The sequence below is a fragment of the Rhyacophila brunnea genome, unplaced genomic scaffold (assembly GCF_057557595.1).
Source record: "Rhyacophila brunnea isolate RB1 unplaced genomic scaffold, BYU_Rbru_1.0 scaffold_7, whole genome shotgun sequence".
In the NCBI taxonomy this organism is placed as follows: Eukaryota; Metazoa; Arthropoda; class Insecta; order Trichoptera; family Rhyacophilidae; genus Rhyacophila; species Rhyacophila brunnea.
This window is the reverse complement of record NW_028233339.1, coordinates 39,753,337-39,771,018: the sequence shown is the minus strand read 5'-3', so window position 1 is coordinate 39,771,018 and position 17,682 is coordinate 39,753,337. Positions and strand designations below refer to the sequence as shown.

General features: G+C 30.4%; 1 protein-coding gene across 15 annotated transcripts in view; it reads left to right on the top strand.

Annotated features, from left to right (window-relative positions):
* CLIP-190 (Cytoplasmic linker protein 190) overlaps positions 1-17,682 on the top strand; it is a 183,843-nt gene that overhangs the window by 131,922 nt on the left and 34,239 nt on the right. For 3 of the 15 annotated variants that reach the window (XM_085958148.1, XM_085958149.1, XM_085958154.1), the window contains 3 exons: positions 3,398-3,463; positions 9,008-9,106; positions 17,048-17,137. The exons of 3 other annotated variants lie outside the window; for them this stretch is intronic. In XM_085958148.1, coding sequence (XP_085814274.1) covers positions 3,398-3,463; positions 9,008-9,106; positions 17,048-17,137 — 255 coding nt within the window. Of the gene's footprint in view, positions 1-3,397; positions 3,464-9,007; positions 9,107-14,949; positions 15,135-17,047; positions 17,138-17,682 lie in introns of those variants that run through there. 9 more of the 15 variants (XM_085958151.1, XM_085958152.1, XM_085958153.1 and 6 more) reach the window with 6 other exon arrangements.

The window sequence follows — 17,682 nt, the reverse complement described above, 5'->3', positions numbered from 1 at the left end:
GTTAAATTATCTCTTTTAATTTCTCTTTTAAAGACATGTCTAATGTCTAAGGTTTCTTCCTCGTATTGTGTTTTTGCCATGTATGTTTTACGCCATTGAAGCATATAAATGTGCCGTAGTTTTCCTGTAATCGGTTATGGTCAATAAATTATTATCGGTACTATTCTTCCGATACAAAAAATGAATCAATACTTTCATCGATATAAAGTAGTTACCTAACGATAGTTTTGTCTAATGAAATGCCTCGTGGACAATATTCTCCGGTGCCTTTTAATACGAAACCAAACTGCCGCCGTGACATCCCTGTGTATTTTATATCCCACGACTTGTATCAAGGCTGGGCCGACGTTTGTGATGCGGCGCACATATTGACTTTTATTGCATGTGTTGTTTCCAACAAATTTGGGGACATTATTATTTAAATTGAATTATAACAGACAAAACACCTGGCGACTTTTATGAAATAACGCCTACAGAACATTATTTTTATTGTCCGTTTATTGGTTGATGCGTGCGTGAAAAATTCAATTCGTAAAACGGATAAAAATGAGATTTATTAAATTTTTACAAATATATTATGGTAGATACCTACATATCTATCTTTTTTTTAAATTTTATTCGTGTTATTACTAATGTATTATTATAACGTTTTTTACTTATATCGTTGTGATATTTTATATGAATACAGAGCGAGAACCATAAATTTAATAATGAGGTAATACTAGAGAAAACAGTAGGTACCTCGTATACCTACCACAAAATACGAGATGAAAAAAACTCTATAGTCAGTATTAATGCATAAAAATTCTTCATTTTTTGTATTTTACCATTAAGATTAATAGTAAAATTCGAAAAATACTTAATAAATTTGATGGAATCATAGAAATTATACAGATTTTTTAAATCTCATGTATATGTAGTGTCGTATGGCATACAAGGTATTATTTTCGCATGAGCGCACGTCTTTATAACACAATACAATGAGAGTATGCCAAATTTTGATAATTGACCCCCGTTTTCTGTTTTCTGACTCCACAAGCAAATCAAACGCACTACAAATACATCAAACGATAATTTTTTTTAAGATCAGAAATTAAAATCCTGCTCAGAAGAGTCTCAGAAGCGAAAATACTTTGTAAAAAATAATTCATGAACACGGCTTACTATGCTATATAAAAAGATACTCCACTCCAGGAGAATATACTAATAATTATTTTGCTAGGCCTTACATTGTAGAACTTCATCATAATAGTACTTACTTGATAGAAATTGAATTTAATTTGATGAAAGTTTTGTTGTTATCATTTTTAGCGACCCGAGTTTCACCTGCATAACATAATAGCTAGAAGATTTTATTAACCGTCAAATCGTGTCCTATCTATTTTTAATATGTTTTGATTTGCCATAGTTATTTTTGAAGACGATTACTCACTGATTGAGAAAAACAATATTATATTGATAACGATGAATAATAAATACCAGCTCTCTTTATGGTAGTTATCCATATATCACGTCAAAACAATGTATTATCTTCCTCAGGATGCGATTGTTATCTTAAAATTACTGAATCATCGTTATTCAAAATAATAATACGATTAATTACTGTTCGATAGTATCTTTTTGAAGTTATACTTCTTTTAGCGCGTTTGGGAAATCAGATCAGAGTGTATTTTTCGCGTGTGACATGTAACACATAATTTATTTTTTCACACGAAAAAAAACGCACTCGATTGGATTCGAACCACCGATTGTTCGGTTATCAGCCGAACGCACTACCTTTACGCCACAGTATGATACTGCAATCGTGACGATTATACAGTATACTATTATAGTTTAGAATTGTTCCGTTGCCCAGGCAGCGAATTTATTATTGTCGGCCATTTGCAATTCCTTACGTAAACAAACGATTAAACTTCAGATTGACATTTGCTACTTTAAAAATAAAAACAACGAGAAACCATTATATAATTTAGTAATATAAGTTAAAGTGTGTAGAAATAAACTAACGGCGTTCCAATAAACGGTCATTTTTCTAGAGTGTGTAATTTAACAAGATAATTAAGAGCTTGTCAAAGAATCTAGTTTATCACAAGTTTTGTTTTTGTTCTGTTACGCCAAAGAAGTATAACTTCTAACGCGCGTACATAAGTACACACACCGATTTTTTTTTACTTTAGGTTTATTAGTATTGGTTTTATGTATTTTATGGCATATTTCCGTTCGTTTTGTGAATATTGATGAAATCTGCTATGTACATTTGAACACTTTTCTTTGTGTGAAGTCACATCTTGCACTGTTTATATCGTGCAATAAATAGACAATAAAATTGTTAGCATTCAGTAAAACAGCTAAATAATTTTATGGTCAGCTTTTGAATATGAATGAATCCAACTAACAAAGCAGTAAAAATCACACCTTTTATTGTTTTTTTTAATACAACAAAGTCATGGTCTGTGAAATATATGACCGGGTCACGAAAATTTTGCAGCTTGTTCGCTTGATTTATATAGTCATCGGTCTATATATTATAATACCTATAAATTATAGAGAGCATGGTCACAATTTACACGATTCTAAATCGTAATAACGTCATGTAGGTAAGTATTGCAGAATTCCATCTGATTAATTATTGTGTAATGTGTATTTATAGCTATGTGTACCCAACGAGCCAATTATTAAAATATAAATATTTATTGGACTATCATAATGTCATAATATTATTTTAATAATACCCTATTTATATAGTTTTTTATAATAAATAGTGGAATAATATAGTGTTCTATGAAATGAACATGTGCTATAATCATTTGGTTTTTTATAGTTTTTAAATGATTTAAAATTTGCATTTTAAAATACCAAGTGGAGTGTTAATTGTTGGCGTAATTGGATTAGTATCAAATACTAGATTATGTCAACATATTTAATATAATGTTAGTAAAAGTAATTGCTATTTTTCCGATGCCATTTTTTTGCATTCAAATACTGTGACAAACGCTAATTCGTTTTGACATGGTTTATATTTTTGTTTTCTAACGTGGTTTTTCCCGTCGTTCCTTTTAATTATTTTAACTGCCACAAAAAGCGTGGAAAATCAAAGTTAACTTACTTTGTTATAACTTGATGATAAATCCTAATGATTTTATTTGTTTACGTTTTATTTTGTAAGTAAAAAAATAGTAGTTGTTAAATAAATGTAATTTACGCCTAATGCCTTTTTTATATTATAACAAGCATGTGGTTTGATAATCACATTAATCACGTTTTTTCTGTCCATTTTTGCATCAAAACAAAACAAGTTCATTATCGAGTGTGTGTTTGGCCGTAACGTGACATGTGCCATTGCATGTTTTGCGGGTTTTATTGTTCTGTTCGTGAGAGTGTCTGCTTTTGAATTTAGATGGCTCCGCATCATCAGAGAATGGACGGAAGAGCAGCGACGACTACTCCAGAAAACACTTGGCAGGTCTGTAGGAACATTTGACACAAAGTAACCTTTTTTTAGCACGGAGTAGGTAATTGTATTCTTTACGTACTGTTGTAATATTGTTGCACTGTTTTGTCGGTTGCACTGTTTTGTCCTTACAAGTTTCATACACTCAAAAATAAAACAATATATTTTTGTAAGGTAATCGATTTTTTATAGTATTCCATTCCAGACAGAGCATATATTATTATGTCCACCGTAATTTTGATACATGTATCTTAATGGATATTTTTAGATTATTGATTGGAATCCATTCTCTTATTTACTCTAATGCTCAAAGTACCTACATATTATTCTTTTTCTTGCTCGGTGTGCAATCAATTGATGGCTAGCGCCCGTATGCATAGTCGTGCAACACTTGTTATTTATGAATCATTATTTAGATGCATATTTATAAGACTTTACTATGTAAAACTTATAAAACATTTCTGTCGTTCCTTGGCAAAAACTCGTATATCACTTTGTGAAATTTTTAGATATCGAAATAAAAGCACGACATGTTATTATTAAAATTGTCCTTTTTTACATATCAAAAGCCTAAAATATTATATTCAATAAAATATCGATACCATATTAATAATATATAATGGAAATTGGTGGTGTTACAGAATCATGAATCAGAATAATGTGTTTGTCGACTTTGGTAAAAATCACGAATCATATCGACTTTTACCAAAGAGTCACAGATTTAAAAATTATCGTTTCAGCGCATCTATTCTATACACAAGACTGCTATTGGCAGCTATCGAGGGTAGTTTTGTATCGAAGTATTAGCATTTATTGTAACAATTACAATAAGTTAGTTGTAATTGTTACAATAAGTGCTATGTTGTAACAGCACCTCTTTTGGGTGTGCTAAATTTCAGAGCGAGATAGACAGTTTTGACTTTTTAGACGGATAACTTATTGTTGCAATTATAGTACTTCGACACAAACATATGAAAAATTACATTATATAGCTGCCAATAGCAGTCTTGTGTAAAGAATAGATGCGCAGATCGGTGTATCGCAAGTTTAAATGGTGCCGGATCGGAAAATTTACGTGTTTTTATCAATCCGCACATAGGTATATTCCTCACTGAGAATATTTAGAAATGCTCTGTCTGCGGTGGATATAAATATTATTAATATGTGACTTAACGTGAAAAATTTTTTTTTTATTTATGTATTATTTTGAAATTAATTTTTGAGGTGTATCAGGCTTCTATGGGCATATTTGTATTTTGTATTATGAAAGTATTGTATATTATTATGGCAGTTTATTTGAATGGTTTTTTTTTTAATATTATTTAATATATGATTAAGGCTGTAGGTGCACAATCATGGAGATTCGCGGTGGGCGGGTGAGGAGAAGCTATTTATGATAATAATTGTCGAGTTCAGCATGTTAATTATTTGTTTCTATGCTAAATAAATAAATGTTGTTTTTAGCGGGCCATCAAAATCGTGTACATCATTCCTAAGCACCTACTTATTTGTGTTCAACCATTTTTCAGCCAGTTTTAATTATTTGACCTTATAACTCTAAACATATAACAGCTCATTATTTTTAAAGTTTTTCACATCTGTAATATGGAATTTTATTGTATAACGTATGACACGGTTGATTTTACAGTAGAGCCAACAAATTTAATATTTAGTTTTTTTAATTAACGTTTTTTTTTATTCAACGAATAATTCACAAGATTTAAGAATGCAACATTCTAATTATTGAACATACATGGCGCGAAACCCGAGAGACGCAGGTTCCATTTACTTTTTTCAAAAGATTTTTTCTACTGGTTATAATATATTTTCTCAGCAAAATTATGTATGTTCAATTTAGTTTTTTTTTTAATACTGATTAATACTGATAATTATGATTTAATTTAGTGAATATATCTACACAATACACTTTGTACGTATATCTCTAGTACATCTAATAGTTTTCGTTTCCACCTTGAACCAGAACCTGATGTTGTTTTTCAATTAGTATTCAGTATCTCTGAGAGAAAATGTCTATCAACCAAATCTTGTAAAAGTCTGTTAAGATATCCATGTCTTGGAACGGAAATTTGATGATTTAGCTAAAATTACAAATATACTCAAATTAAAGTGTAGTGTTTATATACAAAAATTCTTCGAAATATATTGCCCTTCAATTTAAGATACTTCTTAGAGTCGCAAATGCTGAACATGTTGGAACACAACTTAGTACAATTTTTTTCCACGTCGGATAATTAATTCTTCAACACTACTCTACCGGTGAGTGCAGAATCATACTTAAAGTTACCTCGTTTTGGTCGATCTACGGCTCCGTGCTTGCTGGGTATCTTTACGAAAATCGGTTATTAACCGTTCGTTAGAACCTTTTTTGTCTGATAAGTGAGAAATGTATAGACACCCATGTCTATAATCTAAATTTGTGAGGTACTAACGTCACCTGCGACATCGGTAAAATTTTTACAAATATCTCGGTAGGATGGATGACTTAATTATAAAATATGCGCGAAGTAAACAGGTAATTATTATGTGGGTGTGGCCTTCAATTTTTAATAACGAATTCTAATCAACAACAAACCATTATTATTCACAAAATTCCTTTCATTCCAAGACATGATCGTATCAATAATTAATATTGTTTCTTTCCATTTAACTTCTGAAACGTATAATATGAAAATAATTTAACATCACTGAGTGTGACATGGTTGAACAGGTTCTAAGTATCCGAAGAAAAAGAATTTGAAATAATTATTCTAAATCATGTATCATTGGTCTGATTACTTACGTAATATGCATACATTATTTCGATACTTCTTATTATAATATGTAGATTATACCTACAAATAATATCAATTCATTATTGTATTGAGTAATTCGTTTCGTTTGATCATTCTGTAAGGTCAGTGTTGCATGCTCTTGAAAAAAAAAACTAGTTACCGTAACAGTATCGAATATGTAACCTAATTGTAACATACGTTTTTTTGTGACAGGTAATAATGATACGTTACTGACGAAATAATTATACTGTTCATCTCACGTGGTTTATACTGCCATTGACGGAGACCAATGTCAAGTTGAACACAATCATTTATTTATTATTGTTAATTCTTGCATCATGCGGTATTTTTAAATATTTTACAAAGCATTCTGGTCTCGTGAATTTTTATAATATGTAAAGCTTTACGTACCTACATGCTGGTTTGATTGTATTTTATTTTTGTGTTTTTCCAGCATTGATCACAATTTTTAGAGTCAAATTATAGATAGAGTTCAATGTTAGTTGGCTGTATGCTTTTTTTAATATTATTTTCAATGGAACTGGCAAAAAAATAAGTAATATTTACATATTTTTTAAGATATAACGTGTTTCAAAGTATCCTACATAATTTCACTGTATGCACAAAATCGAAATGTTAGTAGTTAAGACGATACATCAGTGAAACAGCAAATAATTTTCAACTATACTTAGGCGCGACGAAATTTTGGACTCGCTGGCATTCGAAGAGCGAACCTCGAGGTGAGAATACGTCAATTTGTTTCGTGATGACGACGGGGGTATTAATTCTTAAATCGTGTAAAGATGACTAAAAACGTTACCCATTTACTTGAAAAAGAAAACATGTCAATGAATATATTATTATGATGTAATGGAACAATAAACAGAACATTAAATGGACGCATGCTGGATTTATATGACAAATTATATTTCGTTCGGCATGCGTTATTTGCACCCGCGACCCGCAATCCGCGCATCGCTTAGCCACGATATTTTAGCCTTAATAATATTCAATGTTTTATTTGCACAAAATTTACGTTAAATTTTTAAATTCAAATTCAAAAACTTTTTTTAAGTATTTCGTGCAATTCTATTAATCGAGATAAATCTTTTTTGCTATGCATTTCATGACTGTTTGTTAGCGAAAACATACACACAATAAATAAAAATATTCTTCATTAATTTACTTGATGTACCTATCCAATTTAATGCAATATAATTTGATGATCCTTGTATAATATGTTGTTGAAAATGCACTATTTTATTTTTAATATCCAATGGAACCACGAACGTGGTAATAAAACGTAATTTTGTTTCATAACACTATAAATCCAATCACGATTTTAACATATACGACAGTTCAGGGTTGAACTTTTTTTATTTATTGCTTCGTAACATTTATGAAAGAATAAAAACATTACGGTTATCTTAAATCGCCTCAAATAAATCGATAATTAGGGGGGAGTATCTCGAAGCGTTAAATTAAAAAAAAAACTACGGAGCGGCATGTAATTTTATCTAGATAGCAATAAATTAAACATAATTGATTTAATTAAAAAAAAATATTTTGTGTCCGTTTGCCTTGTTTTGTAGGTATCGAATATTTTGGTATTTTATTTACCTACAAGAAATTCTTTGCCAAATCTAAGTTAATGAGGCATCTAAATTCATTTCTTTCATATTTTGTAAACCTGGTTAAAGATCAGCGATTTTATCGTCAGTAATAATTTTCTATAGAACTTTATAGACATTAACAGTAAAATATTTTGTATTTTTTTAACATTTATCATAGGGAAATAAATACTCACGGTGGCCGAGCAGTAACGTGTCGGCCTATAATATCGTAGGTCCCTGGTTTGAAACCTGGGTCTGACAGAAAATTCACATGTTTTCAATGTGTGTTTAGACCCAGAGTGTGAACCAAGTGGCTGATATTCATTTCTCGTAAACACAAAATATCTGTATCAACAACCTCCACTCTGTGGAGGCCCTCCACCCTTGAATAATGTATGCACATAATATTATGTATTATCTTAAAAGAATAATTGTTTTTCAATATTTTTTCTTCGGACACTTGAATAAGTATAATTTCATGTAGGTAGTTATGTAAACATGTGTGAATATCCATTGCTATATTTTTGTCAGCATTTTAATATATTTGGGTATTTTTTAACGATGCGTTTAATGATTCTAATGATACATTGACTTACATTTCTAAAAATCTTACATGCGGTATACTTAATCAATAAGTATACTGAACGAAATTGAATCTTAAATGACTTGAAAACTACTTAGAATATAAAAAATGGAAACATTGGATATTTCAATTACTGCAGCGGACATGCTGTAGGTCATTTTTAGAAAAAAGGAAATACCAACGTAATAAATAAATACCTAACGAATGATTTAATCAAAATATTAAATTATACGTAGGTACTTCAATAATTAGTGTGTACCTACCTACCTACTGCATTTGCAATAAAAATATAATTGGTATTATTTATTGCGTAGTTTAGCTACGTGTACATAATATGTCATTATTTGATATTCGAGTGTTTAGTTGGTATTTTATTGATAAAAATAATTGAAATTTCTAGTGTTTATTTATATGAAGGTAAAATGCACGCTTAGCACTCTTTTTTTCATGGCTTGATGCTAGAGTATTCCTTGCTCGTGGCGCATTTGTTGATGGGCTAGTGTGATGTTGCACTTTTGGCGGTTTGTTTAGTGTTTGACCTTTATGGCATTTGCATGTGGGTGCGCAGACGTGCAGGAGGAAGGGGATGAGGGTTCAGAAGGCAGCGCCAATTTCTCTCAGAGCGACTCCAGCGACAGGTTTTCGCCAAGGGACCGAAAGCCCTCCAGTGAGTATAGAAATATTTGAATTTAGAACATTTGTAAACTAACCTCAAATATTTCACCAAAAAACCGTGAAATAATGCATGATTGTGCCTAATGAAAATATCAATGGCAATGAGTACTATTTTTTACACTCCCTAGCCAAGGGAGTTGTTAGGTTAGGTTATTATTGAATATTTAATTCAGTACGAACCTATTATGTTTTTTTTTTGCAACTAATAATAATATGTGTAAGAAAAGCTTAGAATTTTGCAGTTATTAATTTGTTTCATAATATGTATGATATTTGGGTTCTACTCCATGCAGTAGGTATTATTCAACAGTTTCTTCAAAGAAACTGACAAATCTAATAATATAATTCAGTTTAAATTAGACATTAAGTCCATGATAATGGATAAGACTTGAAACTGTTAACTTTATTGACAGCATACAACTATACGTATGCTTTAATGCGCAGTAGAATCCAAAACAACAAATTATTACGATAATCCACAAAATACAAAAATAAAGAACCAATTTTTCAATTTATTAAATAATTTTTATCTTAAAAAATCGTCAAGGAAGCAATAAGTTTAGGTGGTATTTAATCGAATGTCCACAATTTCCATAATACATTAATTTTAATATAATATGAAACCGATTTCCGACAATAATGTCTGTACATTTGAGTCGGCGTGTCCAAAAAGAGCACCTTCAGTTAAACCAATTTAATATTTTTCGGCCGCTTGATGTCTATTAATTATGGACCTTCGGCTAATTTATTTTACGAGTTTCAGGATTCTATTATAACTAAACTCAAACGCTGAAGAGTGATACTTACCTAAATCTGTAATACCTAATTCATTTTCTACCAAATCGTACATAAGACACCCTGGCTCTGAGGTGCAGATATCTATTTTATTGTTTTATAACATAGATTGAATAGGAGATTGAGTAGAAAAACAATGCATTAAAATGTACTAACTAGTTTTAAGATAATAATTAATTAGCACATTTCAAATTTGGAATTTCACTCTACAATCGTCAGATAGTGGGTAAGTAGTATTGTGGTAAAAAAATGCACTGCCTTTGTAGACGTAATAAATTATTTTGGTATATTTATTATGGTTGTTATATTTTTTTTATTGTATCTACCATTTGCTTCGCATGATTTTTTTGTGAATAACATACTATGATGTACATTTTCTTATTTTATATAAAAACGACATTTTTACGACGTGACACCTGCAATAAAGCTTAACGTTCTATTGTTTTTATTTATTATTATTATATTGGTATGTCGTAAAAATGTTGTTTATGGTGTTGCGCTATGGCAGTTATGTGAAGAATTCTGCAGCTAATCATGTATTTTTACAAAAAACTGTTCTCGGTCAGATCTGTCGGAAAATTGGAAAACAAATAGTCCGGTATCGTAGAGTATTTTCTTTATAGAGATTTTTAAATGTCAAGGAATATTATTTGATTATGTCATCCGCGATTATCTTATACAGTTTTTTTTATTTAATCTGTCATGCTGTAGGTATATCAGTATTGTTCAACCGCCGAATCGCAATTCCCAAAGATCCTCGTTATTATGTTGGTACATCTATATTATATGTATGCATAATATTATATACTATCGTATACCACAAGTAAACCTCTACCTACAGTCTACACCAGTGGCGAAGACTCCATACTAGGCGATTATTTAAAGCCTACCTTCTTAGGAAAAATATTTTTTAATTGCATATTGACATATTTAAATACTTTTATGTTATATAAAAATGATTTATTTTGCCAACGAGAGATGTCGTATATGTAGGAATGTATTACAGTATTACACAGTTTACAAAACAACTGCAAAGGTATTAAAAAATATACCACAGCGCGCCGTAAATAAATAATAAACGCCGCGACGTCTCGACGTAAATAAATCTCCGATTATGTGTGAAATGATTCTGAATTTTTTTCGTATGGACTTAACGTCTCGTAACCTCAGCAAGTCTGCTGATTTGTACGAAATAAGGTAAGCTCCTATCGCAGAGCCTAAAACATTCGCGCATAATAATGTTGTCACGACTGCGCACTTTGTCCAAAATCATTAATAATTAGATAATTAAAAATAAGTTCAACGGCGTTTAATCGAATATTAATAAATAAGTATAGATTGTTTTTATAAATAAAAATAAATTTTATCTAATGATTTTTGATAGCTATACATGTTTTGAAAAATACGTAATTTAAACACATCGCTCATTTTATGTCGTCAATGAGTTTTTGAAGTTTCATTGAAATAGTGTGTCGTCATTTACTAGTGTATATCGTTATATATACATTATTAGTAAATATCGTACTATTCTCGTAAGTATACCTGACAAGTGTGCTCTTTTTATCAGATCTCCACAGCCTACCTCTTTCCAAAAGTCACCCTTCGCCACTGGTTTACACATACAGTGTGTCAACTTTTTTGTTCTTATATACCTAGCCATTGATCTCATATAGTCAAACATATGAAGGTTGGATTACAAAAACAACATAATGCCCATGTCAGTTTTTTTCATATTTGAGATTTACGTGTCATTTTGTTTTTTAAAATGTTGCTATCATTTACCGTTCTTTCAAAAACACTACATAACACGAATTAAAAGGTGTTATGTTTTTTTAAACCAGCAAAAAAATCATTTGACAAAAGATTTTCTACGAATACATCATAATAATTAAGTCAAATGACATCTATCTATTACATATTTTTCTGATGGGTAGGTACTTCAAAAGTTCTAATGATTATTATTTCTCATTGAAAAATAAGCACATATTGTGTAGTTCACATAAGAAAAATCATTATTCACAAGGAAGAGATTCTATTAAGTTTTTTCGCTCTCCTGTAAAATTGTTCATGTTCTGACATTGTCGTTTTTGTAATCCACCCTTCATATTGTGGCAAGTTGGGAAATAATGCTATGAGGCGACCACTGGCAACAATAAATGTCGCAACGGTCACTTAATTGTTCTCGGACCTGTCTATAATATGTCTTACTTTCAATAATACTATTAAAATACCTCTTGTATGCACGTGTTTTGCTTTACACGATAAATTGTCTCGCGTTTTATAGATAAATCAGTGGAAACTAATTTGGAGAACTTCGCTGATTGTATTTTAACGATATCTGTCTTAATCTTTATGGACGCAGAGAAATCTTTTTATCAATCTCTCGCGTAACCCCCTGGGGAGATGCCCCTTCTGAATAACGCTTTTGTGGAAAAAAATAATCGATAATAATATTTATTTTTTTGCTATATATTTGTAATGAATAATGATATAAATAAACAATGCGACTAGTTGGGTTGTTGCTGGTATAAACGTCATGTAAGTCGGCGTTTGACGATTTGTCAACAGTGTACAAAAGGTTAAGTTACATGAATAGCATTTTTTATTTTGTATAGTTCGACAGTTAAAATTGAATTTGACATTTATTACTGTTGAATAAACACTTTCGGCGCTATCCCAAACGTATTATGTATTCGGTTTTATTTCGATTTTAATCTATACTATCGTTAGCACACTGTCCGTAGGCGACGTGTGTTCTCCATTAAAGAATTGTTATTTTTCTTATTTTAAATCTACAATTTATTAACGACAATTGATTTAAAATATGGAAAAAAATCCTGAAGGTATTATAAAAAGACCGCCAACGCGTGGATTAAATTAATAACCCACGAATAAAAGTAAAATTAGTTCAAAATATAGGTATATTATATTCAGTGCTGTGGTAGAGAGAAATACAACGTATCGATGACTTGTTATCATCATCAAAAGAAAGTACCGACACTATCGTATCAATTGTCGAGAATACAATCAATAGTTTTTTTTTCATCTCTAGTAAGTTATACCTATCTCCCCGATAATCCAAATATCATGTCATCATCGTAATTCATTATGTAGCAATATAATTTCCATGTCCAAAGAAAACTATTATCACCTTGTCAATTACCACTGAGTGGGTGGTGTTCCAAACTTGAATTATATTTTTAACGAATGACCATTTAATTAAGTAGAATCATCTATCTCAAAGATAATTATAATTTAAGCTTTCGTATATCCTCGCCAAATTTAACTACCACTGCACTGGATATTAATTATACATTTATTTACTACCTGTCAGTATTTATATCTAATGGTTTTATATAAATCAGGTTTCGTTTAAAACAGTTAATTAATTTAAATAAATACATAAATAATCCGAAAATAGCTTTAAGGTGAATCTAAATTGGTTCATTTTAATTTTGAGAAAGTAAAATTCACGCGGTATTAAAACATTGATCTACTTAAATAGATGCCTAATTATGTCGATTAAGTGCCTTCCATATATATATATATATAGTATTATATTATATATATATTTATTTGTGTAAGTAATGTCAGTAAGTAACTAAAATTGACAGTCATTATTATTTTTTAAACTTACCAGTATAACATAATGTAACGTAAACATTAGCACAATTTATAATCGTTAAAAATAATATTTCTTGATTTACGGTTGTTTCACTATTTTCCACCGTAGAAATAATAAGAAAACTATTTCTCTATCGGATATAGATAACTAATTGGCGTATGTAGAATTGCATTGTTTTTTTTTAAATAAACAAAATGTAGATTAATAAATTATTTAATCCATAACACAAATGTTTCGAATGGGCACATTTTGGCAAAGATTAGATAAGTATACGATTACCTAAATAGTTCCTATATAATTTGAAAATATTACGTTACGTTTTTATAAGCCGTTATTGAAATATATGAATGCATTCCAATAAATTTTGATCTCATGTACAGTTTTCAATAATTATTGTCACTTAGAACCTGTTCACTTACCTAATACAATAGTTATAATCCTGAAGTAGATATGAATATACGACGATAACACAGGAAATTTTATCAATATACCAGAACTTTGTTTCTTGTAACTTCGTGTATTTGTACAAATTTTACGTAAATATTGGTCTTCACAGAGTGTGTATTAATTGATATACATAATGTATAATATTATATTATAGGTACTGATAGTCTAATATTCATATACAATAAAACTGATTTACAACGTTGATAATATGTAGATTAATAAGGATTTGTAAAATTTATGAGATAATACTTGGTATATAATTTAAATTAATATTAGTCACTGTTGAATGTAAATCCTTCTCACTGTCACTGTCAACAATGTCGCAGTTCGCAGTGCATTATGACTGCTGTCAGTATTACGCAACCAATAGTGTCCGTACTACCTTGCCCCGCATGGGTTTGCCATAAATTGCTCTCGCGGAGGACATCTAATATTCTAATTCCTATTGAATTATTCAAAATGCGTAGGATTTTCTCCGGCGACGTGACCTAAAGTCGTTTACGAACAGATCTGACCGTTTTCCTCACATAAAGTGCCATTCCGCCTCTACGTGTTTGTTTGTGTTTCACACACTTCTTGTATCACATTATTTTTTGTCCAGGCGTTGGGTGATTTTCGATCTACACACACGAGTCTCAGAAACCGATTAAAAATAATCAGATTCGATTGTTTTCTTCGGATTCGATGTCTAAGTGGAATAAAATATAAATAATTCTGTTTTGAGTGTCTTAGAATTATTATTTCCGAATTATATATCCGTTGGTGTGGCAACTGAAATAATTACCGAGATATCTTTATGTATATGCTATTTGAAAATCAAATATGTTTCATCTGACTAAAGAACTTAAATATAATATAAGTGTTTTAAAAATGAAAACTGTGAATTCGGCGATTTTCGAAATCACTTGAGATTCAGAGGCCCTGCTGTTCGGAATCGAGTCGATCGCAACGAAAAGCGACACCTTCTCGCATTACACGTTCAGGTGTTCACGCCGTAGCATTTAAAAAAAGATTTTTCAATTGCCGAAATTTCCAACTTTTTGTGATTTGTATTTTTTTTTCAAATTCTAATAAAAATTAATGATATCGACCCCGAGTTAAAAGTTCGCACTCGTGATGTATGAAATAGATACGTATTATAATAACATGCGAGGTAAGTCTCACGAAATAAGAAAAAAATATATCTTAATGATTGATTATTATTTAATTTTATTTGCTTCATAAATATTTGCTGAAATCTGTATGTTATGCAAATCGTGATATCATCCGTATAAAAAAGATCATTGAGTGTGTTTGTTGATAGGATGAACTAATATAAAATTAGTCGGTTAGTAACATCAAGTGTCTTGAAACTAAGTGTTCTTTAAAAAAGTAAATTTTTGGTGCATAATATCTAAACTTTAATAGGTGTGTGTAAAAGCAAATAATGTAATTTTCCATAGGTTTATTTTGTGGTAGTTCTTTTAAATGTAATATCGATAACGCCAATTTCACTCACGGTAGCCGAGTTGGTAGAACGGTCACAAAAATGCACGTTGATTGTTTTCAATGTATGTACCTATCTTCGATTCAGTTCGATATCGCATGGGTTCGGCTAATGTCTAACAACCGTGCCCCGTGAAATTCTATTAATATAACATCGACACTGTGAAGGCAAGGCCGACTATATTCTTTCCGTGGCAGTGAATTGCGAATTACGACGGTAGTGCTAGTTATTGATTATCTTCGAATGCAGTGCTGTAACTTGTAAATGGCGATAAATGAAGATTTTCGATGGCATATTTCGTTTAAATTATTACATTTATTTCAATAATATGCAATATCCTACTGCTTTCGAAGTATGAGTAATGACTAGCACTACCTTCGAAGTTTACAGTTTCGTGGCACGATGAACAAAGTGAACGTGGTAATTTACTTTTTTTATTTTTTTTATTGCAAAACGCCAAAATTTCCTAAGTTTTCTATACATAAAATATCACCAAATATGTACCTACATTAAATTGTATCTGTAACATTTGCCCGAATGAAATATATTCGATTGCACAAATAATGATATTATCTAAATACGAGTTTATTGATTTAGTTGCACGTTTTATAAATTCACATACTTATTTTGTCCGTACAGCTGATGACGTTTTTCATAATATATCGTTGTTATTATTAATTGAATACAGCCTTATAATGAATATTATTATAAGGCTGTATGTTACGTTTTTTAGCAGTAATGAAAAAAGATATAAAAACCTTTTAATAATACAGATTGATTTAAAGTGATGTTATGTTTCTGTATACTATATATTATAATTGTATAACATTGACATGATCAAAAAGTTTATATTTATATGCTAATTATTTCATAATGTTTAAGATTGGGCAACTCTTTTGTACTTGTGTCTTTTTTACGATCGTTTATTTAGTTACTTGAAGTAAATAGTGACAAATTTTAATCTTTGTCAATTGTTTATTTACGTAGAGCTTTGAGTGATGTCTAAATACGAAATGCTGAATACTAAAAACGATTCCTATGGAATAGTGCAACAGCCTCATCAATTTAAATATTATTAAAAATAATGTGACTTATAACCGTGCAACATATGATAATATGTCACAAGTTTTAACAATACTGTAAGGAAAATAAAATCTATTAATCAATGAACTCATACGTAGATACTGTCATAATATGGTTTTTGTGAATGTATCTATAATTATACAATATAGGTACTAAATGTCGATAATATACACACACCAATTCGATTGATTAATGTTACCAATTTTAAATAAGTAGATAAACGTTGCTAGTTTCCTAGTACGTGTTCGTTGGCATTATTATAATATTATAATGAAAAAATAGCGAACAAATCACCTTGTAAATATTCCAATTATTATAATTCCGATATTCGCAAAACGTGAGTGTGAATCTGATTATCACCCAGCGCTGCCTTGTCTATAGCAAATACCTGTATCTATACACCTTCACTGTACACTATCCACTGTTCACTTAGTTGTTTGTAAAGCTTAGCCACGTGTGTTGTGTTGTTTGTGTTCTTTGCACGTGCACGTCTGCAGCTTCCAGCACGTTCAGCCTCAGCTCCATGGACGCCCTGTGGGAGCACCATCCTCGCAGACTCAGCGAGGCTGGATTGAGAAGGACATCAGGTAAGGAAGTGTCTTATTATTCATTCATTATCACGTAACACTTGTAACATTGCAGTACAGTGCGATATGATTGCTGACTTAGTAGGTACCTATCTGTTATTATGATTCTGAATAATGTAGGTACTAAGTATTCAATTTTATTATGTGACTTTTCGTTGATCGAAATGTAGGTTAATTCTAGTCGTTAGAAAATAAAACACTTGAAATGTTCAATTATAAGCAGTAGGTAGTAATTATTCTAAAATAAATGTTTATACATCCAAAACTGATTTCTTCGTGAATAAAATTGTGGAATAATTGCAGAAAAAGTTATTCACAAATATTTTTAAACGTTTGTTACTTCTTCCCAATTTAATTTATATGTATTTAAAATAATAAATGTTTGCGTATTTTGATCTAAAAAACGTAATGTATTGTTATTATGTATTTAAACAGAATCTAATCAATTTTATATTTTGGTTAGCATTGGAAAAAGTGAAAATAATCGATGTTGACGAGACTGCATTTTTATTTCGTGTCAATCTGGAAGAAGACTTCCCTTTTAT